Genomic DNA, 26,944 nt, shown 5'->3' on the forward strand with positions numbered 1-26,944 from the left:
TCATCAAGACATGACTGCAGTCGAAGTAATTGATTGGATTCATCATAACTTATGGATAATTATAGCGTGTCATCAGCATAACAGTGGAAATTAATCCCATGCTGTCTGATAATTTTGCCTATCGGAAGCATATATATAGTAAATAGAATTGGTCCAAGGACTGAACCCTGTGGTACTCCACAAGTGACCCTAGAGTTTGAGGAAGATTTATTATTAACACGAACAAACTGGAATCTGTCCGACAGATAAGATTTAAACCAGCCTAATGCTTTTCCCTTAATCCCTACAGTATGCTCAAGTCTTTGTAGGAGAATATTGTGATCAACTGTGTCAAATGCAGCACTGAGATCTAACAGGACAAGTATAGACACAAGTCCATTATCTGAGGCCATGAGAATATCATTAGTGACCTTCACCAGAGCTGTTTCAGTGCTATGATGAGCTCTGAAGCCTGACTGAAACTCCTCAAGTAGGTCATTACTTTGTAAATGTTGACATAGTTGATTAGCAACTACTTTCTCAAGAATTTTAGATAAGAAAAGAAGATTAGATATAGGTCTGTAATTTACTAACTCATCTTGAAGAGATGGTTTCTTAAGTAAAGGTTTAACAACAGCTACTTTAAAAGCCTGTGGTACATATTCATTTACTAAGGATAGATTAATCATGTCTAAAATAGTGCCACTGATCAAAGGGAATACCTCCTTAAACAACTTGGTTGGGATTGGGTCTAACATACAGGTAGAAGGTTTAGATGAAGCTAAAATTTTACATAGCTCAGAAAGCTCTACTGCTTCTAAACGGTTCAAACACTGCACAGGTTCTAAAGGTTCCTCCAATGCTGCCTCACTTACTGAGGACGAGGTAATCATGTTTGGGAGGATGCCAATTATTTTATTTTTAATGGAATCAATTTTATTTATGAAGAATCCCATAAAATCATTACTGTTAAGAGCTAAGGGAATGGATGGATCAACAGAGCTGTGGCTCTGGGTAAGTTTGACAACTGTACTGAAGAGTAATCTAGGATTATTTTTATTCTCCTCAATTAATGATGGAAAATATGCTGCTCTAACTCTGCGAAGGGTCTTGTTATACAACAATAGACTGTCCCTCCAGATTAGGTAGGATTCCTCTTGGTGTGTAGAGCGCCATTTTCTCTCCAATCTCCTAACATTGTGCTTCAAGGAATGCAGCTCTGAATTAAACCAGGGAGCCAGCTTCCTGTGAATAATCACCTTCTTTTTCAAGGGAGCTACATTGTCTAATGCAGAACGCAATGAGGAAGTCACACCGTTAACAAAGACATCTAAATAAAAATTACTCTTAATTAAAAAAACTTAAAATTTATTGAAAAGTATGTAATACTTTTATATTTAAAGTACTTTCAGCAGTTTGAATTCTGATTATGACCGGACTTCTCCTTTAAGAAAGGTGCTACCTTCACCCTCCATTTCTAAAACTCGTCTAAATACGTACTTTTACTCCCTGTTCTTCAACCCAACTGAGTTTGATTTTAATTAATTTGTATTATTTTTATCTGTTTTCTGTGTCATTTTTTGTGTTTTTAGCCGGTTTCTTAATTTATTGTTGGGTTTTTAGTATCATTTTATCCATGATTGTTTATTATTTGTTTCAGCTGCGGCTGGTGTTAAAGCACTTTAGAAATAAGGCTGCTGCTGCTGCTGCTGCTGATGACGATTTGGACATTTTCACTTTGGAGTGTGCTTACTTTTGTTGCCAGCAGTTTAGATGTTGATGACGGTGTCGAGTTAGTTTGAGCTGACAGCAAATTTACTCCGTAAAACGAGCTGAACACTAACTGCTTTGCACTGGATCAAACAATAAAGTGCGGGTTCTTTGTTCAGGGCTAAAATGCTTCTGGAGGAACGTTGTGCTGGAATGAGAAGCATGGCTGCCAGAGTGAAAATGAAAACCCATCAGCAGGTGTGGGTGCCAACAGTCGGTAAATTATCTGTGAAACTGGTCTGAGCTGAAGCCCCATGAAGTTCCACAGAAAGCTGCTTCCTCGGCTTCATGGCAGCGGCCTGCAGACAGAAAGAGGAGGAAGTACACGCTTGTCTGCTGTGTGCGGCAAAAAAAGGATGAATTAAAGACAGAATCAGCCACAGAAGATAAAAACATGGATCCGTCGAATAGAAAAGGAGAACTGAACGTCTTTTCCTCCATAAATAGGTTCAACACAGGAAACATTGGATGATGAATAGAGACATCTTCTCCATGCAGGACGTCCTGTCATGGACGTTTAGCACAATCAGACTCCCTAAAATAAAATAAAATAAAATAAAAGCCGCTCAGTTCCGTGTCTCACATGATTATGACCAGGGCTGGACGATGGAGAAAAAAATCATATCGATAGAATAGAAATCATATTGATCGATATCAATAATTATCAACAAATTAAAAATATATTTTAAGATACAGACAAACACTAAATTCAAACTTAACCCTTTATTTAACTAACTTTTTACCAAAACTGCAAGTTTTTAAAAAAGAAAAAAGAACGCGTGCTCTCTGAACTCTCTGAAGGGGGTGGAGCTTGGTTCCTGGGTCTGCGTTGTGATTGGTTGGGAGGATGTAATGAAGTAATATTAACCTACATGGTTAGAATGAAAAAAAGGAAGGAAAACTTTTGTTTTATTAAACTTTTTATTGACCCTTTTTTTCCTATCGATCATTTATATTGTTATTAAATTATCGTCCAGTACTAATTATGAGATTTAAAAAGCAGCAGTAAAGCTTCCTGAAGCTCCGCCTCCAGGTAACACCCTCCCTTTGCAGCGGTCACATCACTGAGGATATGAGCATTTAAGCACAGAGGAACCAAGCAGAGAAGTGTCTGGATTCTGGTGTGTTGCTCTGCAGCTGAGGGAAGATGAGCAACAAGGTAAGAGCATCTCACCTGAGCAGGATCTACCTGTGCAATGACGGTTTTATGTCAGTTTTTAACTGAATTGCTTTCATTTTATAAGCTCCTTTAAAGTGAGACATAATTCACTGAAACAACGACATAAGATTTATGGAGAGGATTGTAAACTATGTGGTTTAGGAGCAAAGAGAGAGTTTAAAGGTGGAAAAGATGTAAAATTCTGCCAATCAAAGCCACAAAATCCTGTTTTACTCAGTTGGAGGATATTTTCTCCCACTGATGTTTTTGAGGGGATTATAAAATGATAGCACTGATTCATCATCTGGCTCATTCCTTTTTATGTCATTTTTTAAATATTTTTTTTTTCACTTTTCTTTCCTACCATCTTCCTCTTACTCTGTCCAAAAACAGAAAGTCAAATCCTCTCATATTTCCTTTAGCTTTGACTGCAGCACTCATTCACCGTTGCACGGCTTTAATTAAACGTCTGCAATGTCACAGCAATTATCTCTACCCACAGTTGCATTAATTTTTCATCTAGATCTGGTAAAGATGATGGGCGAGTCAGAGGGTGCACATCCATGTATGATGTCCCATCCTCCTTGAGTTACTTCAAGTTAAGACCAACTATTCTTGAAATGTTCATCCTTTAAAATGGCCGAGCCAGTGGAGAAGAAGTCATTTACTGGTGGGAGCTTCAGCAATCCCCGTAGATGGTTTCCTGGCTTGATGCCAAAAATTTTACTCTTTAGGAGATCAACATATTTTCCACAACAGGATGAATCTCCTAAAAAAAGAGCTATTTAAAAACCGAGAAGCTGCTCACTGCATCAGTTAGAGTTACAGGACTTCTCATCCACGTAGTTTTCAGCCAATCAGAGCCTCTTATCTGTTTGCTTTGTGGTATCCAGGTGATTCATCGGTTTAAAAAGGCGGTAAAGTTGATTACATTTGCAAATTGAAACCTTTTTTTTTTTTTTACTGCAGTGTATTTAATGCAGGGAACAGCTGAGACCAGCCCCTTTTTGTTCAGATTTAAAAGGAAATAAAGAGCTACACCAAATGTTATGCGTTTTGGAAAGTTGCCCGGTAAAAAATGATGGATTTCACTTTTGCTTTGACTTGATGACAGATGTGCAAATACAGGAATAAGATGCTCTTTGTGAGGGATGATTACTCTGTCACTGCAACACAGCATCACTGAGAAGCTTGGTGTTTAAGATGTTGCTTGTCCAGTTTATATTTTATGGCTGAATCATTTTATAACTGAACGTTAAGCACAGTTAAAAACACAGAAAATACAGCTAAACCAGAGCTGTAAGCAGTTATGACGGACTGGGTCACCAGTCCATCACGAGGCAGTTCTTTCTCCACTTCTATGAACTGGAGCCTGTAGCATATTCTATAACACCAAGAGGTTTTTAGCTGGTGAGGCACTGACGTCATCAGAGTCAGATTTACAAATAAATAAACTCTACAGAGTAGATTCATTGCAAAGTGCTGAAGGAGACTGACTGAGCCAAATCAATTCACCAAGAGACATGGAAAAAAATATTTTTTCTTTGATGAAAAAAAATAATACAAAATTATTTGTCATTTGATTGGTAACAGTTTATGAGTTATGATGGATTTCTTCAGTTTTAAAAGTCTCTCAGTCTCAGAGGAGCTCACTGCCAGGGAGGAAAGCCTTCCTTCATCAGTCCTGTTCCGGCTGGATGTTTAGAGTCTTTTTAGTGCCTTACTTGTTCAGCATAACTCACTAATAAAACATCCATAACTTGCTGTCACTCTACAGTTTTGGGATCAGGAGCAGTGTCCCTTGAGCGCCCCCTGCCTAGAGGCCAAGGAACTGCCGGCCTCACCTACAACCAGTTCTTTGCTGGTTATGATCACCCAGCAGCACGAAAACATGTTATCTGCACACAGTTTGATGACCAAAACACAATTCGTAATCCACATATATTAAACTGTGGAAAATCAGTTTATAACTGTTTAAACCAGTGGTCCCCAATCCTGGTCCTCGAGGGCCGGTGTCCTGCAACTTTTATTTGTTACTCTGCTTCAACACACCTGAGTCAAATAATGAGGTCATTAGGAGGACTCTGGAGAACTTGACAGCACACTGGGGAAGTAAATCAGGTGTGTTGGATCAGGGACACATGTGAAACCTGCAGGGACACCGGCCAATAACATGCTAGGTTAACGTGCTGCAATAACGTACTGCAATAACGCGCTAGGTTAACACGCTGCAATAACGTGCTGCAATAACATGCTAGGTTAACACGCTGCAATAGCGTGCTGCAATAACATGCTAGGTTAACACGCTGCAATAGCGTGCTGCAATAGCGTGCTGCAATAGCGTGCTGCAATAGCGTGCTGCAATAGCGTGCTGCAATAGCGTGCTGCAATAGCGTGCTGCAATAGCGTGCTGCAATAGCGTGCTGCAATAGCGTGCTGCAATAGCGTGCTGCAATAGCGTGCTGCAATAGCGTGCTAGGTTAATCTGCTGCAATAACATGCTAGGTTAACCTGCTGCAATAACATGCTAGGTTAACACGCTGCAATAACGTACTGCAATAACATGCTAGGTTAACGTGCTGCAATAACATGCTAGGTTAACGTGCTGCAATAACATGCTAGGTTAACGTACTGCAATAACATGCTAGGTTAACGTGCTGCAATAAAATGCTAGGTTAACGTGCTGCAATAACATGCTAGGTTAACGTACTGCAATAACATGCTAGGTTAACGTACTGCAATAACATGCTAGGTTAACATGCTGCAATAATGTGCTGCAATAACACGCATGTTCTATCCACTTCCAGATATTGGCTCCAACAGTGCTCAGAAATATTTAAATTGATAGAAACAGAGCAGCAATTATTGCCACTGGCATGTTTTGAAACAGTAAGACCTTCTTGCTTTTACCACTCAGTGCAATACTTTGGAAATGAGGAAATCTTTATATATCGTCGCCTATAATTAAACTCACTTATAAAGGTTTTCAGAGATGAGAGGTCAATATCAGAGACTTCCTAAAAAGTAGAGAAACGTGCAGAAAGACAATAAGTTGCTGCATTGAGGTTCATCAACTTAAAGTTTTTAAATTAGAAATGTAGCGGTCTGGTTAATGAGATGCAGTTGAATGGATTCAGTTGCTGACACATTACAGTTAGAAGTTATGGCGGTAAAACAATGTAATCTTAGTCAAACTACCTAAAGGTGTGTGGTGGTAAATTGTATATCTGAGTACTTTACATAAGTCTCTGCAACAAAGTGTAACTGGACGTCTGCTGGGTTTCATTGTTTCCTGAATTTTGGGAAAAAAATATGTTTTGCTTCCAACCAGAAGCACGTTTAGTCTCCTTAGTCCACTATAGTCCTCAGTAGGTCGGAACATCAACAGCCTTTCAAGTTAGTTAAAGATTAAGATCCCAAAATTAAACATTTGAAGCCTTTAGAATTTTGCCTGGTGAGAAGGATCCAGATCGATTTCCTCTCTCAGTTCTGCAGACCCACATCAAACCAGAGGTTAATCCCTTCAGATTTGGTTATTGCACATGTCCTTTCAAATTTGTAAAGATCTAAAGACATCATGATGAATTATTGCAACTCAAGATGAAATTTCTAACAATGTTCTCAGGGGAAAGGGACTGCTTCCCCAGCAGCTGAGGAGCTGGTCCTGCGGACGCTGAAAGATCTGGCAGACAATGAGCTGAAAGAGTTTAAGTGGTATTTGCAGAAGCCGGAGGCTTTGGGAGGCTTCCCAATAATTCCAAAGAGCCGGATCGACAAAGCAGATCGGACGGACACAGTGGATCAGATGCTGCAGACCTACTGTGAAAATATTCTGGTGGTGACCAAAAGGCTTTTAAGGAAGCTTGATCGTAACGACCTGGTGAGGGTTCTGACCGGCCAAGATGGCGAGCCCATATCAGGTATGGCAATGAATGATTTGTGGTCATGGAAGATCTACAACAGGAAATGCAAAAATGTAGAAACCGGCATCTAATTTAGGACCTACGTTGATATTCAAGTTTAGTTTCATAACATTTAGCAACATGCAGTATTATTGATTCTGTCCATCATTATCTCCCTCAGAGGGTTTTGCTGATTGCCAGTCAAGTTTCAAGGAGAGCCTTATCAGAAAGCTGCAGGGTGCAATGGAACAAACCAAAAAGGTTGGAAAATCTAAGGCACAAGAGGAAATCTATGTAGAAATGGAGCTGACAATAAAAGAGGACAAAGTATTCAGCAAAGAACACGAGATCAGGCAGATCGAATCAGCATCCAGGAAAACAGCCAACTCACAGAAAAGCATTCGAATTGATGACATCTTTAAAGGCCCCCCTGGTAAATCAGTAAAGAAGGTCCTGACGACTGGAGTGGCCGGCGTTGGGAAAACGGTCCTAACGCAGAAGTTCACACTAAACTGGGCCGAGGACAACGCCAACCAGGACTTCCACTTCATCTTTCCATTCAGCTTCAAAGAGCTAAATGCAGTGAAAGACAAAAAGTTCAGTCTGGTTGAACTAGTTCATCATTTCTTCTCTGAAATCAAAGAGGCAGATATCCCAAAGTTTGAGGAGCTCCGGGTTGTTTTCATCCTCGATGGTCTGGATGAGAGCCGACTTCCTCTGGACTTCCGTCTCAACAAGAAGGTCAGTCAGACCAAAGATTCTGCGTCAGTGGATGCGCTGCTGACGAGCCTCATCAGAGGAACCCTGCTTCCCTCTGCCCACATCTGGATAACCACACGACCCGCAGCTGCCAGTCAGATCCCATCGGACTGTGTTGAGCTGGTGACAGAGGTCACAGGCTTCAACAACGCCCAGAAGCTGCAGTACTTCAGGAAGAAGTGTGGAGATGAAAAGCTGGTAGCCAAAATTATGCCTTACATCAATGCATCCCAAAGCCTGAAAACCTTGTGCCACTTGCCAGTCTGCTGTTGGATCACCGCTACGGTTGTGGAAGACCTGCAGAAAAGCCAAGGGAAAGAAGAACTCCCAAAGACTCTGACTGAGCTCTACATCAACTTCCTGCTGGTTCAGTTCAAACAGAAGGCCGTGACCGAGGCAGAGCCGCAGTGGAATCAGTCGTGCAAGGACAAGATCCTCACTTTGGGAAAACTGGCGTTTGAGCAGCTGCAAAGAGGCAACCTCGTATTTTACGAACCGGAGCTTAAAGCTTCTGGTATCAACGTTAAATCAGTGTCAGTTTTCACAGGTATATTCCCTGAGATCTTTAAAGAAGAAGGTGAAAATAACCAGGACAAGGTGTGCCGCTTCACCCACCTGAGCGTCCAGGAGTTCCTCGCCGCTCTCTATGTTCATCTCACTTTCATCAACTCTCAGGTCAACGTGCTCGGCGAAACACAGTCTTCTTGGATGGGCATGCTTGCGAGAGGTAAAACTAATCCCCAGCACACTGCTGTGGATAAAGCCCTGCAGAGGCCAAGCGGAGACCTGGACATGTTTCTGCGTTTCCTCCTGGGGCTTTTGCTGCCATCCAGCCAGAGTCTGTTAAAAGGCCTGGTTAAACAGAACGAGAACAACAGCCAGGCCACCGAGGAGGCAGCCAGGTACGTCAAGGAGAAGCTCGATGCGGATCTCTCCACAGAACAGAGCTTCAATCTGCTCCACTGCCTGAACGAACTCAATGATAATTCTCTGGTGGAGGAGATCCAAAGGCTCATGGGTTCTGGGCATCTCTCTGTGGATCATTTGTCTCCTGCTCGGTGGTCTGCCTTGGTCTTCCTCTTGCTGGCAGAAAAAGAAAACGACTCGTTTGACCTGAAAAGCTACGGCTCTTCAGAGGAGGCTTTTATGCGGCTGCTTCCGGTGGTGAAAACTGCCAAAAGAGTTTGGTAAGAGACAAATACGCACATTCTCATTCATCAGTCATTTCAACCAACATGAAAAGATTTGTGGACCATACGTTTGTCTTTCTGCCGTTTCAGCTTGAGCGCGTGCGAACTGTCAGAGAAAGGCGTCGCAGTTCTGTCTTCAATCCTCAGCTCCAAGGGCTCCATTCTGAAAGAGCTGGACCTGAGCTACAACAACCTGGGCGATTCAGGAGTAACCCAACTGGCCATTGGCCTGGAGAGTCCAAACTGTTCGCTTGAGACGCTCAGGTCAGGATTTATTAAGTGGCTATTTGTAGTTTGTTTGCCACTACTGTAGTTTTTGCAACAGCAGTAGATACATGGAAAATTGCAAACTGCCATATTAAGGGTCCAAAGTTCTCTTGAGGTCCATTCATACCCTACGTTTGGCCTACACGTCCGTATTTCTGTCCGTACGTTCTATCCGTTGACTCCTTCATACCTCCGTCCGTTGAGGTGCGCAATAACCAATATTTCCTCTAGGTGGCGGTGCTGGGTGCCAATAATTGTGCCTCGGACACGACACATCATATGTGTGAGTAGTTGCGGACAAGCTCTGCAAGTCGTTCCTCGAATCCCGCCATTGTTTAAAGCCCAGAATTATAACCTTCGTGATTTTGTTGACATTTTGTACTACAAACTCAATAGCGCCCCCACCTTTTTCCGGTAGTATTGCTCCGTATTGATCCGTTTCGTCCGTAATCGTAAGCTCCCAATTTTCGTGTCAAAATACAGACGAAATCAACGGTTAGAACGTTTGAAACACTCCACACGTATCCGTCTTTTACGTGAGGTATGAATGGGCCTTAAGTGGGTGTAGAATACAAAAACCCATTTTAAGGTTCTGGGTGGTCACAGTGATGAATAGGGGACATTCATATTTGGTAAGTTTTGGACAACATCAGTAAATCAACCGTAAAAGTTGAAAACTGCACCAATCCACGTTGGTTCCTGGTGTTATCCATCCTGGCCTCTGCCATCATCAGCGTCTCAGTGGCGTCTTTCAGCCCGGCGCTTTCTGGACCTTATTAGAGCTGATTGATTTCAGCCGCTCCCTCAGTCTGGAGGTGGCACCCTTCTGTTCCCCAAACACAAAGATGGGTTTGATCTTCTTTTGGTCATGTTTTCGCACATCGGTCGTCGTCTAGGTGAGACACTCATTTAGAAGTTTGTATCTGGGCACCATCTTAAAGTAATTAATGCTATTTCATCCTGGAAGATGGTTCTGGCTTTTACTAGACCCCCCCCCCCCCCAATTCTAATTTCTTTACAATCTCAGGGTGCATGACTTCAGATGACAGTTTGCTGGTGTTCGCATCATAATTAAGATAAGATAAGATAGTCTTTATTGATCTCACAATGCAGAAATTCACTCGTCACATCGGCTCATACAAGAAGGTGCAGAGTAGGGAAGGTGCATTCAGTTATATACAGTGAATCTTCATATATACAATGGATCAGAAAGAATACCAAAAAAAATACAAAAAGAAATAGGAATGGGCATATGGTGTCTTATTTACATTCATAGTGGTATATATATATATACACGCCTACATACATACGTACCTACACGTACATATGTATGTAATTGTAGTTAATGCTAAATATACATTTGAGTGAAAACCATCGCCAACATTTCAGTGACTAAAAGTTGATGCACTGTTAGGTTTGAAAATGGTCTGAGACGTTCTGGTGGGCTGGGAAAGGGTGCAGACCGCTCCAAGTCTTTTCCCTGTAGGTGCTGTTGCTCTTGCATAATTTCTGTGACTGATTTTCCTCCTCAGACTGATCGGTTGCAAGCTGTCATGGAAATCTTGTGACACTCTGGCTACAAGTATCAGCTCCCACGCTTGTCTCAGAGTGCTGGACGTAAGCAACAATGATCTGACCGATTCAGGAGTGCAGAACATATGTGGTGGGCTGGAAAACCCGCAGTGCAAACTGGAATCTCTCAGGTCAGCCTCAACAGTAAAGTTCACTTTGCATTTATATCTGTAAGAGCTCCTGTCTGGGCTGAATATTTATTTCCTTGTGTTTTATGAAATTTGATTGCAGGTTCAAGCTGTACCTGCGCAAACAAACATATTTTATAACTTTTTTTGCATACTGAACTTAAGGTGCCATCACTGAGATCAAATTGGAACAAATGAAGCACCTTGTTGTTTAAATCTGATTTAGGTTAAATTGAGCTTTTATTGTGAGTTGTCAAAACTTTTTAATCACTGTAGGTGGGGAATGATAAATCTCTATTTCGTCCACAGACAGCTGAAACTCATGGAAAAGCTTTTATATTGATGGAATACTGAAAATGATTGCAGAGCATATTAAAGCTGTTTGTTTGTGTATTTTTAGGCTCTCTGGCTGCCAGATTACCGTGGAAGGCTGCCGCTTCCTGGCCACCGCCCTGCACACAAACCCCAGACATTTGAAAGAGCTCGACCTGAGCTACAACGACCCCGGAGACCAAGGAGTCACTCTGCTGACCAGTGGCGTGAAGCACAAACAGTGCCGACTGGAAACGCTCAAGTATGAAAAAGCATATTTCAAGGATGGATATTTGATAGGCATCGTTTAGATAAAATCTTTGTAGAAAATTGTTTTGGGATTCAAAGCCATTAAACCGGTTTCACTGTTTTTTGTTCCTGCAGAGTGGAGAACTGTGGAGAACAGAGGCTGAAGTCGGGTCTGAAAAAGTGTAAGCTAACCTAATGTATCCATACTGAATACAGTTTGTTGGCGTGTTTTATTGGAATAAACTTTTCTCTGGTGAATCGTGAACTAAGACACAAAACTGTATATTGTGCATTTAGACACAGAAAGCAATAATGGAGAAAATTAAAAACAAATAAAAACCCCAGTGGGTGGAGGCAGATGAGCCTGGTTCTGGTTCTGCTGGAGGTTCTCCTCCCTGTTAAAGGGGAGTTTTCCTCTCCACTGTCGCTTCATGCATGCTCAGTATGAGGGATTGCTGCAGGTCAATGACTGGATGCAAGCTGCTGGTTTTCCTCAGAGGGAAAACTCTGAACCAACATGAATAATAACCTGAACCTGTCTGCATTGTTTTGACTGGACGTACTCTACTTGGAATCTGTCTGATTAAACCAAAATGACTTTTTTGTGATGATCCTTGAGAGGACACTAGATGTGAATTGGCAGTAAACAGAATTTAATCGAATCAATGATGACGCATGACATCTCGTTGCTTCTTTCCTTAGACGCCTGCGAGCTTGAGTTTGACCCGAACACGGCCCACAGAAACCTCCAACTGTCCGAGGACAACAAGAAGGTGACCGTGGTGAGGGAGGAGCAACCGTATCCGGATCACCCAGACCGCTTCGACCACTGCTGCTGGCAGCTGCTCTGCAAAAATGGTCTGACGGGTCGCAGCTACTGGGAGGTGAAGAGGGAAGGACCTGTGATCATAGCCGTGAGCTACAAGCGGATCAGCAGGAAGGGACCCACGGCCGACTGCAGGCTGGGCTGGAACGATCAGTGCTGGAGTCTCATCTGCAGCGACAAGCAATTTACCTTCTGGCACAACAAGAAGGAAACGGTCCACACGCTGCTGTACTCCTCCATGTCCAGCAGGATAGGCGTTTATGTGGACGTCCCTGCGGGAATCGTGTCGTTCTACAGCGTCGCCTCGGACGAACTGCACCACCTGCACACCTTCCAGGCCACGTTCACGGCCCCGGTCTACCCGTCGTTTGGCTTTGGGTTCGGGTGCTGGGCCTACGGTTCCTCCGTGTCTCTGTGTGAGGTGTAGATGGAGACTGAAAGGCTGGAATGATGTAAAGCAATATCTCAGTCTGTCTCATTACATATTTGTTGTTCTTTCTGGTGAGTTAAATTCAGTTAAAACTATTTTTTTTTTTGTATTGTGTTCCTTTTCAAGTGGAGTTTACTTACTGAAGATGCTAAATTAGTTAAGCAGATCAAACTGTCTGGGGTGGTGAAGGTTCTTTCAGGCTTAAAAAGTTTTCTTCATTGAATCCAAATATTTGTAGTTTGCCTCTCAAATGATTTTCATTCTCTGGACAAAGTTATTCAGACGAAGTTAAGCAGACAAACTAGTGATGCTTGTATATTTTTTGTAGTTTCAAGAGGATTTTATTTGTGGAAACTACATTACCTGTTTGCTTGGAGATATGGTAACTTTCACGTTCACAATAGTTAAAAAACTTAAATTGTGTGTTGATTTCTCTGTTTATCCAGATTTTAATGCTCTGTCAATTGCCTGTAAGCATCAATTGATGCGCCATGTTGTTACATTGTAATTCAATGAGTGTATGGGGGTTTTAGACATCTGATTGTGTGCATTTTGTTGGGTTATGGTGAATAAATTAAATGTGGGGAAGCTGATATGTTGTCTGTGTTGTCTGCAGAACTTCAGCAAATAATGCTGATAATCAAAGCACTCTTAATGCTGTGTTGTCTTGTCTTTCCCTGGAAAATATCTGGAATCAACATCTCAACTGTTGGACCTCTATGAAGATCAGTATGGATTATTTTCAATTAATTAAATTAGCTATAAGCAAGATATTTAGTGTAAATCAACCTAAATCATTCTCAAATGTCACCCAGGATGGAAGTAACATTCCCTATATAATAATAATAATAATAATAATAATAATAATAATAATAATAATAATAATAATAATAATAATAAGAAGAAGAAGAAGAAGAAGAAGTCCCTTTCATAAACAATATCTTAGTCATGTCTCTCTCCTTTCAAACCTGGAGCTACGGTCCAGAACTACTTTGATTCAGAATGTAGCCCGCCTTTACTTCCTGGTTCCTGAGCCAATCATTAGGGAGTTCCCAGGGTTCCCAACACAGAGTGCAGCATTTGGTATTTTATCTTTGCAAATGAGCTGCAGGCTGCAGCCATGGAGGTTAAAAGGAGAGGCGGAGCAGAACTAGAACAGATTACAGCATAATATACTCATCCTGTGGAAGTAAAAATTCACAAGAGCAACACACCGTTTAAAAACGGCAGATTAGATTGTGATTGGCAAGCTGTTTTACCGATTTCAGCCACCAGGTGTCAGTATTAGTTATAGCTCCTTTAACCAGGAAATTAAAGAAAATGTAAAATAATGTGAACATTTACACAATAAAAATGTACAATTCTGATTAAAATTGAGTGAACTCTTAACAAAAAAAAAAGTTAAATTCCACCGTCGCTGGATTTTTTATGATATTATTAAAATCTGTCACGGTTGTGAAAGTTGCTATCTAAAAGATTTTTGAAGATTATTCCATGACCATGGTGCATGATGGGAGAACGTGTCATGGTGGCACTTTGAACCGTCTATATAAATAAACTTACCTGACCGTACCTACCTTATGGTAGCAGAGAGAGAAGGGGTAAAAAGAAGTTTAGTATTATATAAAAAAACAACTCACAGATATTCATACATAAAGGTAGCAAATGCAGGGACATGACAGGAATCAGGAAGGCAAAAGAGAAGAGAGAAAGCAGAGAAACCAGCAGAGAGCAAAGAAAACCAGGAAGAGTAGACAGTGGGTCTGGAGAAATGAAGCATTAGACAGGTGAACGCAGTCAAGAGGAAATGAGGAGCAGCTGAGACCAATGAGGGCATAGAGCTGAGGAAGAATAATTAGCAGGAAGGACCACTGAGAGGAGCAGTAACGGTCTCAGTTAGAGCTGACGGACAGAAGGCGCTGAGATACTGTGGGGTTTATGCAGCAAAGCTTTACAGATGAACATAAACCACGGATGTTACCTATGAACACCTACTGTGTCTTTATAAAGAGAAGCCTGACAGAGTTACTGTATGTCTGCACAGAGCACCGTTAATCTATAAATAATAGAAAGGTTACTTCCTCAAGCTTTGTTTTGCCGAAAACATGAGACATTATTTATTTCTAAACTAAAAACCGACGTTTGATTTCTGGTTCCTGTGTAAGTTATTAAAATAAAACGTGGGAGGCATCCTGACCAGATGCCCGAGCCACCTCAACTGGCTCCTCTGGACGTGGAGGAGCAGCGGCTCTACTCTGAGTCCTCCCCGGATGACTGAGCTCCTCACCCTATCTCTAAGGGAGAGCCCAGACACACTACGGAGAAAACTCATTTCAGCCGCTTGTATCCGGGATCTCGTTCTTTCGGTCACGACCCAAAGCTCGTGACCATAGATGAGGGTACGAACGTAGATCGACCGGTAAATCGAGAGCTTCGCCTTTTGGCTCAGCTCTCTCTTCACCACAACGGATCGGTACAGCGCCCGCTTCACAGCAGACGCTGCACCAATCCGCCTGTCGATCTCCCGCTCCATCCTCCCCTCATTCCTGAACAAGACCCCAAGATACTTGAACTCCTCCACTAGGGGCAGGACATCCTCCCCAACCCGGAGGAGGCACTCTACCCTTTTCCGGTTCAAGACCATGGTCTCGGATTTGGAGGCACTGATTTTCATCCCGGCCGCTTCGCACTCGGCTGCGAACCGCTCCAGTGAGAGCTGTAGATCACGCCCTGATGAAGCCAATAGGACCACGTCATCCGCAAATAGCAGAGACGCAATCCTAAGGCCACCAAAACGGATCCCCTCAACACCTTGGCTGCGCCTAGAAATTCTGTCCATAAAAGTTATGAACAGAATCGGTGACAAACTTCAACCTTGGCGGAGTCCAACTCTCACCGGAAACGAGTCCGACTTACTGCCGGCAATGCGGACCAGACTCTGACACCGGTCGTACAGAGACCTGACAGCCCTTATTAAAGGGCCCGGTACTCCATACTCCCGGAGTACCCCCCACAGGATCCCTCGGGGGACACGGTCGAATGCCTTCTCCAGATCCACAAAGCACATGTAGACTGGTTGGGCAAACTCCCATGCCCCCTCCAGAATCCTGCTGAGGGTGATTATTAACTCCATTATCAAATATGGGGGTGAAAGTATGATGCTGTGGGGATTTTCTGTAATGGGAAGAAGGAAGCAGGTCAGAGTTGATGAGTATGATGGAAATAGGACAATTCTGGAAAAAGTCTGTTTAATGGGGAAAAAAATCCCCAACAAACTGGGGTTTGTCACTTAATCTACTATTAATCTATTTGTCTTAGTTTGTCCTGCTTAAATGTTTAAACTAACATAGTTGAGATGAAGGAATATACATTCAGAACTACAATGCAATCATTTCCATAAAAATCTTTTTAGAATGACCCCGTCAAAGTTTAGATCCAAACTTGCTTGTTAATCTGTCGCAACACATGGACACCACTGTTCAGACTCTCCGTCCAGTTTGACTTGAACTATTTTGCAAATGGAAAGATTTAAAAGCAAAAGCTGGTAGAGCAATAGCTCAAAAAGTGTTGTCTCAGTAATCGTAGCAAATGGTGCTTCTACAAAGTATTGCCTCAGGGGGGTGACGGGTTTTCAGATTCAGGCTTGTAGAAACTTTGAAGAGCATTCACTTCCATCCCCATTTGTTTGTCTGGAAAAACTCTAATAAAATATGTTAAAATTAGGGTAGACTAGAGTTAGTCGGACTCACCTCGACGCACCGCTCTGGCTCCGGAACCAGTCTCCTTGAGAGGGGCTGGACATTCTTCCACTCTGGAGTTGCCTATGGTGAGAGGCGCCGAGCTGGGGTGGGCATACTTGTTGCCCCCTATCTCGGTGCCTGCACGTTGGGGTTTTCCCCGGTGAACGAGAGGGTGGCCTCCCTCCGCATTCGTGTGGGGGGACGGGTTCTGACTGTTGTTTGCGCTTATGCACCAAACAGCAGTTCGGATTACCCACCCTTTTTGGAGTCCTTGGAAGGGGTACTGGAGAGTGCCCCTCCTGGGGACTCCCTCGTTTTGCTGGGGGACTTCAACGCTCACGTGGGCAATGACAATGGGACCTGGAGGGGCGTGGTTGGGAGGAATGGCCCACCTGATCTGAACTCGAGTGGTGTTTTGTTGTTGGACTTCTGTGCTCGTCATGGATTGTCCATCACAAACACCATGTTCAAGCATAAGGGTGTCCATATGTGCTCTTGGCACCAGGACACCCTAGGCCGCAGTTCAATGATCGACTTTGTTGTCGTTTCATCTGACCTGCGGCCGTATGTCTTGGACACTCGGGTGAAGAGAGGGGCGGAGCTCTCCACCGGCCACTACCTGGTGGTGAGTTGGCTCCGATGGCGGGGGAGGAAGCCGGTCCGACCGGGCAGGCCCAAACGCACTGTGAGGGTTTACTGGGAACGTCTGGCAGAGTCCCCTGTGAGGCGGAGCTTTAACTCCCACCTCCGGGAGAACTTTAAACACGTCCCGAGGGAGGCGGGGGACATTGAGTCTGAATGGACCATGTTTGGAGAGGCCATGGAGAAAGACTTCCGTACGGCTTCGAAGCGATTCTGGTCCACTATCCGGCGTCTCAGCAGGGGGAAGCAGTGCAGTACCAACACTGTTTACAGTGGGGGTGGTGTGCTGCTGAACTTAGAACCCAAGCTGCAATTTTCCATCACACTCCACCCCTTTGATTATAAAGATAAGACATTTTCTATGGGATCAAATTCTTCATCACAAGAACGTATGAAAAAAAAAACCTACATAAAATGAAGCAATCCATGTATCATGGCAGTAATAATCCTGGTTTGGGACCTATAAAGGGGTCTGTGATAAATATTTCTCGGTGATCATTGCTTGATCAAACAAAAATGATAAAAGACAAAAAATGAAGTTGTAATAATCCCCTTTATTTCAGGAGGTGCTACTTCCTATCAAACTACTTACAGCAGTTTACAAAAGTATTCACGCCCCTGTTGATAAAGGGGGTCATCGACATAGGTAACTAGTAATCTAGATTTAATCTGTAAACTGATTTGTTTTAATCTAAAGCTTCAAATCAAGAATCAAGTCTGTTGATTCAACCAAGAAGCTAGATAACAGAATCAAAATCTGCTGTCTAGTTATTTCTCTTACTTTGTTGAGCTGGCAGTTTCTACAGTTTTGTATTATTTATTCAGAATCAGACATACTTTAATAATCCCAGAAGGAAATTATTTACAATTACAGATCAATTGCTGAAAAGTTACTGTATGTATAAAAGTCTGTAGAGAAACAAGCAGCAGAAAGTGTCAGTCATGTAGTGAGACTGCTAATTTATCCTCAAAACAAGAAGATGGACCACTGGAAGATCTCAGGATTAGAGTAAATCTAAAGCTAAATTACATTTTTAGGTTCTGTGAGGTTTTAGTAGGGCTGGAACTCGGAGGCTGTACGATGAAAACAAGGATTTAAATAAAGACACAAAAGCACAAGATGAAAACCCTGAGGAACATGTGGAGACAAGTGTCTGTCCAGGTGGACGTCCATGTCCTGGTAGGTCTGCAGGTGATCCATCCTCCCTACAGGTCCAGATAATGATCAGAACTCAGAACCTGGCTTTAAACTGGACCAGAACTTCCTCCCTGACCCGTCTGCTGGTTATTTTACTGTTCTGGGTTTAATTCAGGCTATCTGAAGAAAAGGAGCTGAATGGATTTGCCCGACTTTCATTTGTAAAGGCTCCTAAAAACCTTCAACATTATGCCCCTGTGTTCTTAGTCTTGGTTTGTCACATAAATCCCAATAAAATTCAATAGAAGTTTCTGGGAGTTTTTTTTTTTTTTGGGAAAATGTAGAAAAGCTCGAAGATGTGAACATTTTCTGATGGTTTTGTTCTATTTATAATAAGCTGAAACATTCCTTGAGAATGAACCATATTTAGATTTATCTGCGAGTATTATTGGTATTGTTTTAATCTAAAGACTTCGGGATGTAGGAGATGCCAACAAGAATAAAACACAGAACAGTTTAACTTGATGTTTTCAGATGTTTGCACTGACTGGACACTATTGTTCCTGCTTTTCCTCGCTCCTTCTCCAGCTTTTAAAACTCGTCTCTTATTTAAGACCAGCTACAAAACTATTGATGGACTTTATGATGCTGAAAGCAAAATGAGTTTATTCGCTGAATTCAGCTTCCTGCTAACAATCCAAGTGATGGTGGCAGATCTTGCAGCTTACAACAAGCCCGATTAGCTGTAAGGAGATTAGAAGCGCAGGATGGGAAGTGAGGCCGGCCTTTCAGAAATGCAGTGTTTGCTTCATGGCTGAAACTGTGGCGGATCGAACTTTTCCAGGAGATACCAGCAGTCTGCTGTGAACCCGGAGCGGGAGCGTAGCGATTAAAGCTGCTCTCCACGGTGGAAGATCCCAGCTTCAGGTCAGATTTGTTTGTCCCATTCAGTCGCTGTCTTTATTTCTCACAGGCTGGAAGTGTTATTGACTGTAAACTGTGCTGCACTTCATGTGTTATTCAGAATATTTTACTGTTACAGATAAATTTGTCTCCCTAGTTATGTTGAGAGTAGACGTCCTAAAGCTTTTATTATCCATTCATTGACTTTGGAAAGAAATACGTCAGCAGGGTCTGCGCTGTAATGATGATGTTTCATAACATCGGTGTGAGTTTAGTGAAACTTTGACCTTGTTCTCTGCAGGTCAGACGTCCTCGCTGAGTCTTTGGAGTTGTGGAGAAACAGAAATACCTCTTTAAGCTCCTTATGACACCCTGCTGGCAGCGTCAAGCTCTCCTTCTCTTCCTCCATCTTGGAGCCTTCCCAAAGACAAAGGCGACACCCACTCTGGACCTCTGACTGCGTCGGTTCCCTTGTGGACCAGATGACCGAGCCGTGTCCTGATAGATTATTCTCACAGCCGTTTCCTGAGCCGAAGTCACATTTTTACGAGCAGCCGGGCAGAAAAGTGGAGTTCTTCTGTCCCGGTTCAAGATGAAGACACATCATGTTGTCCTCTAGGCTGGAAAGGATGGCTGTGTAGAAAGCATGCAGATTAAAGTGCTTCCTACTGGTGCCTTCAGCTAGGCTAAGCCTTCTTGACCTACATTTAAGAAATATTGTTTTATAATTTATTAAAAGCCACTGCCTTAAAAACTGTAATAAAGGAGGAACCTTTCTTCCACTGGAAGGAAACACATGAAGCAACATCTAATTAGCTCAAAACTTTAGACTACTTCCTGGCAAACAAAATACTCAGAAGTAGCTGTTATGTTTTTGATGCTGGAGATGCACATGATCAAACCCCAAGTGGTAGTTTTTGGTTCTGCAGCCCAGAGGCCCGCTTGGATTTGACCATGTTGGGTTCCTCCTGGACGTAGGTCCCTCTCAACCAGAGGGCCGACATGGCAGTCGGTAAGATCACCTTCACCAAGACCGAAAGGGAGAAACTAGCTGAAGTCCTCTGGCTGCTCAACTGGATCTCTGTCGTGACCGGAGCCATTCTCTTCGGACTGGGCCTGTTTCTCAAAATAGAGATCCAGAAGTGGCAGGAAGTGATGTCAGAGCAGGGCATTCTCTACGTGCCACACATGCTGATCACCACAGGACTGGCGGCCTGCGGCATCAACTACCTCGGCAGTAAGATCTGCCTGGACTGCGCCGACACCAACAAGTTCCTGCGCTGGAAGCTGGTGATGATGCCGTACATCGTTTGCACCTTCTTCTTTACCGCCTGTGTCCTGGCGGGGGCGCTCATGTGCTACAGCGTCCGCAGTCAGCTGGAGGAGTCCCTGTACCTGGGCCTGAGGAACACAATGCGCTTCTATAAGGACACGGACACACCTGGCCGCTGTTACCTGAAGAAAACCCTGGACCTGCTGCAGATCCAGTTCCAGTGCTGCGGCAACGCCGACTACCGAGACTGGTTTCAGATTCAGTGGGTCAGCAACCGCTACCTCGACATGACCGACAGTGCTGTGGTGGAGTAAGTTTACGCAGACTCACGGAAAGTCTTCAAAGCTTGCACTGCAAAAACAGAAATAAAAATAAGTAATTTTTTTTCTTGAAAGTAGTGTATTTGTACTTTATTTGAGCAGGTAAATAAGATAATCTGTCAATGGAGTAAGATTTTTGCACTTAAAATAGGAACAACTCATATCCATCTACTTATTTCAAGTGCAGTACATCTATTTATCTTATTTTAGGGGTAAAAATACTCTTTCCATTGACAGATAATCTTATTTACCTGCTCAAGTCAGGGGCAAATACACTAATTTCAAGAAAATGTTACTTATTTTTAGTTCTGTTTTTGCAGTGTGTAAAATTTTTATTAAGGTAGTTTTTGTTCCATCGTTAAAGACTTACAGCTTTTAGAAGCCTAGCAGTGTACAGGTACCTCACCAATACTCTCTATGTCCAGCTTGACTGACATTGGTCTACTGTCTACTTTGAAAGCAGTTAACAATGCACAGGGTGATGCAGGTGTTGGTCTAGACCAGTCTCCCGTCCTTCAGGTCTGTTATTCTGCTTCAACACACCTGGGTCAAATAATCAGGTAGTTAGCAGGACTCTGGAGAACTTGGTTGCATCTGAAAAGGTCTAATTGGCCAGGACTATTTAGCCAAAGTGGTAGAGCATCAGTGGCCGCCATGATCAGAGCTGTCTGTGCAGTCAGTATATTTATACAGTTATTTAATGACATATCAGCACAGCCACCTCACAGAAATCAACAAAATTCTCCGGAGAGAAGAGAGCGGCACTTTGTAGTTCATGTTCAGAAGGCTGTAGGCCCGGATCTGACTCCCATCATCCATGAGCGTTTACGTTATGAAGGACGTCGGAGTTAAAGACTATCTGAAATCGCCTTTCCTCCCCATGATAGAGTTCTGAGTGTAGACTCCATGAAAGCTATGGTTAGAACATTTCAGACGACTGCATACTGCGGAGGTAATGCAGCCATTTGATTCAGGTGTGTTGGAACAGGGACACATCTAAAAGGTCCGGTACACCGGACTTCCAGGACTGGAGTTGTAGATCCCTCTAGACTGTTTGAGTGAAGAATGAGATGGGCCAAAATGAAAAGCAATTGATTTGGCATAACTGAACCAATAAGATTCTGGATAAAGGCGGATGAATTCCTGCAAAAACTGGGTTGCCCCCACCTAAGAGACTCCATCATCGTCTGGGAGCTCGAGTGGAGAAAGTCAACTACCTGTCATGGTGTCTGGTAGGATGGAGCAGGAGATGTATAGATGGATTAGGACCTTGTTTGGAGCAGCGCTGGGATTTTCTTGGTTTGTTGAGGCAATATGCAGAACATCAACGCTGTGGTTAGAGAATTGGACATAGCTTGATTATGACCAGGTAAACATCATATTACATTAAAAGATACACAATAGGTCATAGCTATGCTCCTTGAGACATTTTAAAGGGTGCTGCAGGAGGACAGGGTGCCAGGGAAGTCCCCAATGGCTGTCCAGTCGTACAACAAGAGCTGTGACTGCATTTTGGGTCCAAAGTGGAGCTTCAACGTATCCAACATGGACCTTCATCCATCCAGCTGGCATTCATGGACAGGACCTGAACTTGTCACTGTGCAGATGGTGGTTTCTGAAGTGTCAGATCCCAGGATCTCATATTTGCCTCTTGCTGTTAACCTGATCCTGTTGGCATCTTCAGACCATGACGTTCATCCAGAACCGGAGAGCTTTGCAGCCATCTGCCGTCCCCCTGGAGGGAGATGACAGTCATCCCCCTCCAGGGGGACGGCACCCTGATTCACCAGTGATGGCAGCATGGAGCAGGCGATGGAAACATAAAACAGGGGCTTGTCTGCAACGTCAGTCTTTCATGGTGAAGAAAGAGCGAAGACAAAAAGCCAATTCCCTTGATGGTTGCTTTATCTACATTCCCAAAAAAGGTAAAAAAAACAAAGCAACTGGACTTGTTTTCCGTAGTTGAAGACGTTTCACTTCCTTTCCAGGAAGCTTTCACAATTCAAAAAGTCTGGAGTAACAAGCTTTATACTACTGCCAAACAAAGGCCTGTAATGGCTTAGATAACATGCAGATTCAACAGAAACAGGTCCACCCCTTAGTAATGGGCGGTCGTTAAAGCCAGCAGAATGGACAGAAATCTGGTCCACTCCTCTGTAACGAGGAGTCGTTAGGGTCGTTATTGGCTTGGCTTAAAGGAACAATGTTTGAGGGTGAGAACTGAGGTGATGATTGGCTGGAATTAATCCTATAGCTGTATTGTAAGTTTTTGAGAGTTAGAACCTAAGGCCTCCTCCTCTGTTTAAGGTTGGTTTCTCTCTTAACGTAGATGGCTTCCTTCACACCCCTTTCAAACCATCTGTCTTCGTTGTCCAAAGTGTGGACATTTTGGTCCTCAGAAGAGTGTCCTTTGTCTACATTCTAACCCTTAGCTATGGTCATCAGTTAACATTGATAACTGAGAAATATTATAACAGTGACGGATTCAAACTCCCGCCACAGGGTGGCTGATTCCAGGCTAATGTGAGGATGAAGGTAGATTGCTGCTGCGCAGAGAGAGAGAGAGAGAGAGAGAGAGAGAGAGAGAGAGAGAGAGAGAGAGAGAGAGAGAGAGAGAGAGAGAGAGAGAGAGAGAGAGATCTGGGTTGTCCACCTGGACCTGCCGCCCCATGTGACCAGATGTCAACATGTGGAAGACAATGGATGGACAGACTGAATATGGCTGTTGGCTTTATAGTGTCTTCTCTCAGAGGTTAGCAGCAAATTACCTGAAAAAGGGTAATCAGACATAACAGCCATGACATTCAGCGTCGCTTTGTGACATATTGACTTTACAAAAACACACATTTTGAGATCTGATGATTCAGTTTCGTCTGAATTGGTTCTGGGTTGCAGGCTTTTGCATGGACATTAATAGACCTGCTTTCCTCCCAGGAGAGTTTTATCCATGATTGCTGAACTCTTATGGAAATTTACCTGTAAGGACAGTTTTAATGTGGATGTTTTAACGAGAGCAGATGATTTTCAGATTGAGGTCACTTGTCCACTAAGCCTGGAGGATACTGACATCAAAGGATTAATCAGCAGGTTTAGATCCCTCAAAATAACCTGTCTGTGCTCGGCAGTGAAATGACCCGCTAGCGTCTTGTTCAGACACATTTGTGCGTGACGGTTCAGCAGTAAGAGCTGAGATGAAAGCGGTGAAACGGCAATAATGTACCAATGTTTTCTGCAGCCGTGTGAGGAGCAACGTGGACGGGAAGTACCTGATGGACAGCGTTCCCTTCAGCTGCTGCAGCACTTTGTCCTCCAGACCCTGCATCCAGCACAACCTCAGCAACCCTGCAGCCCACGCACACTACGACGAGCAGAGCCAGCAGCTGAACCTGTGGAGGAGAGGCTGCCAACAGGCCCTGCTGGACCACTACACCGGGATCATGCAGTCCATCGGCCTCACAGTGCTGCTCATATGGCTCTTTGAGGTAGTAGAATAGAATAGAATAGAAATAACCTTTATTGTCCCACAGTGGGGATGTTCAATTCAATTCAATTCAATTTTATTTTATTTATATAGCGCCAATTCATGAAACACATCGTCTCAAGGTTCTTTCCAAAGTCAGACTCCATCAGATCCTCCAGGTTGGTGAGAAAGTTTCCTCTCTAAGGAAACCCAGCAGGTTGCATCAAGTCTCTCCAAGCAGCATTCACTCCTCCTGAAAGAGCGTAGAGCCACAGTGGACAGTCGTCTGCATTGTTGATGGCTTTGCAGCAATCCCTCATACTGAGCATGCATGAAGCGACAGTGGAGAGGAAAACTCCCCTTTAACAGGGAGGAGAACCTCCAGCAGAACCAGAACCAGGCTCAGTGTGAACGCTCATCTGCCTCCACCCACTGGGGCTTAGAGAAGACAGAGCAGAGACACAGAAAGCACAGAAGCTCACATTGATCCAGGAGTACTTTCTATGGTAGAGAAGACAGAGCAGAGACACAGAAAGCACAGAAGCTCACATTGACCCAGGAGTACTTTCTATGTTAGAGAAGACAGAGCAGAGACACAGAAAGCTCAGAAGCTCACATTGACCCAGGAGTACTTTCTATGTTAGATGGCAATAGAGGATGATCTGCCTCCCCTGATGATGTCACAGCTAACAGAACGCCAGACCAGGTGTACCTTCTATGAAGAGAAAAATTACAGAGAACAAAAAGTTAAAAGCTGAAATAACAACAAACAATGCAGATTGGAGAGCAGTAGGAGAACTCAGCAGAGAGAGAGAGAAATAGACCCTGATGTCCTCCAGCAGCCTAAGCCTATAGCAGCATAACTATAGAGGTAGCTCAGGGTAACATGAGCCACTCTGACTAGAAGCTTTGTCACAAAGGAAAGTTTTAAGATTAGTCTTAAAAGTAGACGGGGTGTCTGCCTCACGGACCAAAACTGGGAGTTGGTTCCACAGGAGAGGACAGCAGCAGTAAAGTGACTGACAGGTCAAAGCATGCAGAAACTCAAATGGGTAAAATATAGATTGGAAAGAGATGGTACAGAAAGGCCAGATTTACAAAATTAAAAAACAATGGTGTACAGTTATTAAACACAGCAAACTCAGATTAAAGAAATCTGCCGGTGACTTAAAAATGTTACACACATGCAAGTTTGTCTTTGCATAAAACCATATCCAACATATAAAAATAAAAAACCTTGTAACTAAAATTACAGATGTAAACAAGTCATTTTCCACACATCCTGGACACAAACTGTTTAGACTTTTACCTGCAGGGCGGCGCTAGAGAGCGCAGTTTGCTAAAACCGGCCGCCATAGAGACAGTTTCTCCTTGGCTGTTAAACCTATATTGGGATTTTTTTAATCAAAGCACAACCCACCAGTGAGCTGCATCTAAAACTTTATTTTATTCTGTTACTCTTCCTGTTTATTCACACTTGCGTTTATGTAGCTTTAAAAATGACAATATCTATAAAAAAGCATGAAAAATGTATTTATTTTACGTAAAGTTAAGGTGAACTCTGACTCCACCGATGAATCCCTGCACTAGATTATCCCATTCAGTTTAAATCTGAAATCCTGCTCTGGGTTTTGGATGAACTTGTCTTACACTAAGACAAAATAAAAGTTTACAGAATTTTCTCTCTGAAGTGGTGCTGTGCTGTTTCTCTCTGTTAGCTGCTGGTTCTGACCGGAGTCCGGTACCTGCAGACCGCCATGGAGAACGTCATCCGGCTCGGTGACCCAGAGTCGGAGTCGGAGGGCTGGATCCTGGAGAACAGCCTGGCAGAAACAGCCTGCTACAACTTCAACATCATCAAGAACCTGGGAAAGTGTTACCAGGTGGACGACGACCCGAACATCAACGTCCCGACGGCGGCTGCGGACCGGGAGGTTCCGTCGCACCAAGTCCGGGTCAACGTGACCAGCTGACACCCTGGTTCTGAACTGATGTGGAGGAAACAGCATCAAAACGTTCTGCCTTCAGACAAAAAAAGTTAAACAAAGATTTGCCATCTTTAAAAATAAAAAGCAACAAGAGAAACTTAAAAAATGTCCCGGAACCAGAACTGTTCTGGTCTGGGCTTTAAAAAAAGGGAAAGACATCAACCAAAGGTGCTAAAGCAGACGGTCATATACTCCTACATCCGTTGCCTCAGAGATAAAACGTCTCAGGTTCGGTTCCACACTCCTTCCTGCATGTTCTCCCTGCACAGGTGAAGGTTCTCTCCAGGTACTCCAGGTTCCTCCCACAGTCAGGAAACATAAATGTTAGGCTAACTGCAGAATAAGGATCATATTAGGCGCCTGGTGGTGCGTCTCTGTGGGACATTCTAAAACGCTTAACGTGAAAAAGCTTAACGTGGCTTAAGGTAGGAAAACAACGAGGAATCATCACCAAATTTCTCATGGGCATATCTTCTCATGAAGACTTAAGCCTGTCAAAAAAAAAAATAAACCGAAATCCAACGATTATAGAAGATATCTCATATTAACGTTTTCTTCTTTATTGGCGCCTATGGCGAGAAAAAGGCTTAACGTGATTCAATGTACTTAAACAACGCTCAGTGATCACCAAATTTCTCTCATATATTGCTTATCATAACCACTTAAAACTTTAAAAAAATCGAACCCAAAGTCCAATTATTATGGACGTTATATGACATTAAGTATTTCGTAGGCATAGAGGCTGTGGGTATATGAAAGCAGAAACGCTTAATGTTAGATATCGTTCATAATAATTGGACTTTGGGTTTGACATTTTGAGTTTTATGTGCTTATTAGGAGCAAAATGAAAGAGAAATTTGGTGATCACTGAGCATTGTTTAAGTACATTAAACCACGTTAAGCCTTTTTCTCGCCATAAGCGCCAATGAAGAAGAAA

General features: G+C 43.2%; 2 protein-coding genes across 3 annotated transcripts; both read left to right on the plus strand.

Annotated features, from left to right (window-relative positions):
* The first annotated feature begins 2,814 nt into the window (after window positions 1-2,814).
* LOC105934369 (NACHT, LRR and PYD domains-containing protein 3) lies at window positions 2,815-12,873 on the plus strand. The gene is made up of 8 exons (XM_036130583.1): window positions 2,815-2,908; window positions 6,534-6,828; window positions 6,992-8,756; window positions 8,850-9,023; window positions 10,559-10,729; window positions 11,127-11,300; window positions 11,423-11,469; window positions 11,990-12,873. Exons 1-8 carry the CDS (start codon window positions 2,897-2,899, stop codon window positions 12,538-12,540), a joined length of 3,189 nt encoding a protein of 1,062 aa, XP_035986476.1. The 5' UTR covers window positions 2,815-2,896; the 3' UTR covers window positions 12,541-12,873.
* Window positions 12,874-18,837: 5,964 nt separating this feature from the next.
* LOC105934371 (photoreceptor outer segment membrane glycoprotein 2) lies at window positions 18,838-26,068 on the plus strand. 2 transcript variants are annotated; one of them, XM_036130549.1, is made up of 4 exons: window positions 18,838-18,990; window positions 19,268-20,549; window positions 23,795-24,041; window positions 25,738-26,068. In XM_036130549.1, exons 2-4 carry the CDS (start codon window positions 19,969-19,971, stop codon window positions 25,990-25,992), a joined length of 1,083 nt encoding a protein of 360 aa, XP_035986442.1. In that variant the 5' UTR covers window positions 18,838-18,990; window positions 19,268-19,968; the 3' UTR covers window positions 25,993-26,068. The 2 variants fall into 2 exon arrangements, with proteins under 2 accessions (XP_035986442.1, XP_035986443.1); XM_036130550.1 differs by having other exon boundaries at window positions 19,273-20,549.
* Window positions 26,069-26,944: the final 876 nt, after the last annotated feature.

The sequence above is a fragment of the Fundulus heteroclitus genome, unplaced genomic scaffold (genome assembly GCF_011125445.2).
Source record: "Fundulus heteroclitus isolate FHET01 unplaced genomic scaffold, MU-UCD_Fhet_4.1 scaffold_36, whole genome shotgun sequence".
Classification (NCBI taxonomy): domain Eukaryota; kingdom Metazoa; phylum Chordata; class Actinopteri; order Cyprinodontiformes; family Fundulidae; genus Fundulus; species Fundulus heteroclitus.